The following is a 3,294-nucleotide window of genomic DNA, read 5'->3' on the forward strand; positions in this document are numbered from 1 at the left end:
CTAAAAATTAATCGTTGCAGAATAACTTTGACCAAATTGCCAATTAGGAGGTGCAGCATTATCAAACTCCAATGTTTTTCCATCACTAGTAGTCGCTTGGAATGACAAGCTTTGTCCTACCAACTGTGTGCCAGTATGCCAATTTTGGCCCCAATTGCGAGACATTTGAATCCAATCGGTATTAGAGCCCTTGACTTTGACATCAGAAATATCCCCAGCTCCTCCAACATTGTACAACAACACAAGCAAAAAATATGGATTTCCTGTTATCTGGAACTTGACTCCTCCTTGCTTAGTGCATGGGACTCGGCGATACTTAAAAGGCACAATCCCAGCTTTATATTGTGCAATTTTTGTGAATGTTAAATATATTATTAACAACGCGATGTGTTATACTGTGTTGTGTATATTAGAGTAGATGCGGAAGAGGAAGCATAGAATAGGAACACCAAGAACACGAAAGTTACGTGGTTCAGCCTTGACGACCTACATCCACGGAGAAATCCCTTAAGGGTTACATTTTTATTATATAAGAGTGTAGTACAATAACCTGTATTACAATGAGTCATAACATGAGTATATATAGGCGACTAAACCCTAGACTACTAGTACAAGCAGGACTAGGCTTGGGTCTATTACATTGGGCTAATATGTCTACTATATATCTCTAACAAGCATAGAATAGGAATACCGAGAACATGAAGGTTACGTAGTTCAGCCTTGATGACTTACATCCGCGGAGGAATCCCTTAAGGGTTACATTTTTATTGTAGAAGAGTGTAGTACAATAACCTATGTTACAATGAGCCATAACATGAGTATATATAGGCGACTAAACCTTAGACTACTAATACAAGCAGGACTGGGCTTGGGTTTATTACATTGGATTAATATGTCTAATAAATATCTCAAACACCCTCCCTCAAACTCAAGGCAAAAGCTCGATGAAGGCTTGAGGTTGGATAAGTATGAGAAGATCACTTGGAGATGCCGTGAAGAATGCCTTTGAAGAAACCACAATGAAAAATGTGCCAATTGACCAATTCCAGAGCTTCAAATGAAGAAACAGAGTCTGAAATTGGAATCTACGCAAAAAAACTAAGCAAGATAGGCTATTTTGGAAATTTTGACTTTTGGTCAAAGGTCAACGCAAAAAGTCAAAGTCAACTGGTCCAGGCTCAAAGTCAACGGATACAAGGTCCGGGTCGGTTCTGGGTTTTCGGGTTGGGTCACGGATTAGGCAACGGAGCCCTGACATCATCCTATGACGTGTCGTTGACGTGGCCCCTAGGGCGTGCGTGGCATGCTGACGTGGAATGATGATGTCACCTGATGACATCAGCATCTGTTCTTCGGCGCGTGGAAGGCGCGTGACGATGTGTTCCGGCGCGTGGTGACGAGACAGATACCCAGGCGGCGCATTTGGGCTCGTGTGACCTTGTATGATTACCAGATTCTCAGGCTAAGTGGATCGGGGGACGACAAGGCCGTCTTGGCGACGTGTGTGGTTGAGATTCGAGCTGGGAGTCGAGAATCTTCGGCGGCGAGTGTGAGAGTTCCAGTAGCCGTTGTCCGTGCGTGGTGGCGCGTGTAGCTGCTATTGGAGGTCGGGTTCCTGAGTTTTGGTCGCGATATGCCGTGGAGCACATCTGTCTTGTTGGTTTCATTAGGCGAAGGCTTGATGTGCATAGATCTTATAAGGAGAGGCACGGATTGCTTGGTTGTTGGATTTTGACACAGCACAGAGCCATGGTGGCTGCGAGATGCCGTGGAGTCTAGATCCAACAGACAAACATGTGTGACTTTTGATGGTGATATGCACGTGAGAATCTTCTTTGCTTGCTAAAGATGTTTGTTTGATGCCAAGATCGAAGTTTGGCTATAATACCATGTTTGTTAAATATATTATTAGCAACGCGATGTGTTATACCATGTTGCGTATACTAGAGTGGATGCAGAAGGAGAAACATAGAATAGGAACACCAAGAACACGAAGGTTACGTGATTCAGCCTTGACGACTTACATCCATGGAGGAATCCCTTAAAGGTTACATTTTTATTGTATAAGAGTGTGGTACAATAACCCTAGACTATAACATGAGTATATAGGCGACTAAACCCTAGACTACTAGCACAAACAGGACTGGACTTGGGTCTATTACATTGGGTTAATATGTCTAATATATATCTCTGACAGTGTACATAGGCAAGGACAAGTCAAAGTGCCTTTGTGGGGGATTGCACCAAATGTCTTGAGTCTTACTGTAGTTAGCAGGGCAGAAATTGGTTGCAGTGATTTTGATAGTGCCAGCATTTTTAATGCATGATTGTGGAGCATTGACACACTGGAGCTCAAAACAAGCGCCGCAAGTGAGTCCGTTGTTGAAGAGTGCAGAGCTTAGGGCTGCTGTACTGAGGCCGTACCCTTGATCAAAAAGATTACCATACCCACAAGCTCCCTCTGTGGCATAAATCTTCAAGTTAGAAATCATAATTTTGACAGGTAATACTCATAACTCATCAATATATTTTTCATCCATTAGATGCACGTAAAGAACTTTATGAAACAATATTGAAAATATAGAGATTAAAATGAAACACTTAAAATATTAAAGCAATTTTAAATAAATATCAAATGTTGATGACAGAATATGCAATTTATCAGAGACAAAATTTACATGACTTTATTTATAATGTGAATAACAATTAAGAAGAGTTAGTATGCGGTAGTAAAAGAAACTAAAAATCTATGTCACAGGCAACACACAAAATAAATATTATAATTGTACGCTACCATTAAAAACTTAGGATTATAGCTAAATTCTATCATTCCTGCAACCCTAGTTATGACAATATAGTTATACTTACGCATGGTTTCGCTACCGGTCATGTCACCATAGAACGTTGCACGTGCATCGTACTGATTATTATCTATTTCCCCATCAATGGTGATTCTCCTGCTCATGGCTATCGCCAAAAGAGTCATGAATATTATGCATGAAAACAAGTTTTGAGACCTAGCCATGACTATATGATAGATAAAGAGAGAAGAGAGACTACTGCATCTTTAAGTGAGGTCAAGAAGATGGTATTTATAGGCGGGAAATGGAAACAAATAAGGTAAACAAATATGACTTTGATTCTTATAGCAATACAACTGCAATAATAGTTGGAATTAATAATAAGGACTTTATGACAGAAAAATAAAACAAATTAATGAGAGACAATTCTTTTTACCCATGAAATCAGGCGAGTAGATAGCCCCAAATGATAAAAAATTAAAGGAGAAAAGAA

General features: G+C 40.2%; 1 protein-coding gene across 1 annotated transcript; it reads right to left on the reverse strand.

Annotated features, from left to right (window-relative positions):
• LOC126714451 (expansin-A22-like) lies at positions 1-2,986 on the reverse strand. Its single transcript, XM_050414606.1, has 3 exons — positions 2,869-2,986; positions 2,202-2,461; positions 1-360 (listed from the first exon to the last, which is right to left on the reverse strand). Exons 1-3 carry the CDS (start codon positions 2,984-2,986, stop codon positions 1-3), a joined length of 738 nt encoding a protein of 245 aa, XP_050270563.1.
• Positions 2,987-3,294: the final 308 nt, after the last annotated feature.

Source organism: Quercus robur, chromosome 2, assembly GCF_932294415.1.
Source record: "Quercus robur chromosome 2, dhQueRobu3.1, whole genome shotgun sequence".
NCBI lineage: Eukaryota > Viridiplantae > Streptophyta > Magnoliopsida > Fagales > Fagaceae > Quercus > Quercus robur.

Coding starts and splice junctions, on each gene's coding strand:
- LOC126714451 (XM_050414606.1), bottom strand. CDS start 2,986: ATGACTCTTTTGGCGATAGCCATGAGCAGGAGAATCACCATTGATGGG. Junction 2,462..2,868: donor GACCGGTAGCGAAACCATGC/GTAAGTATAACT, acceptor TTTATGCCACAG/AGGGAGCTTGTGGGTATGGT. Junction 361..2,201: donor TTGACTTGTCCTTGCCTATG/TACACTGTCAGA, acceptor ATATATTTAACA/TTCACAAAAATTGCACAATA.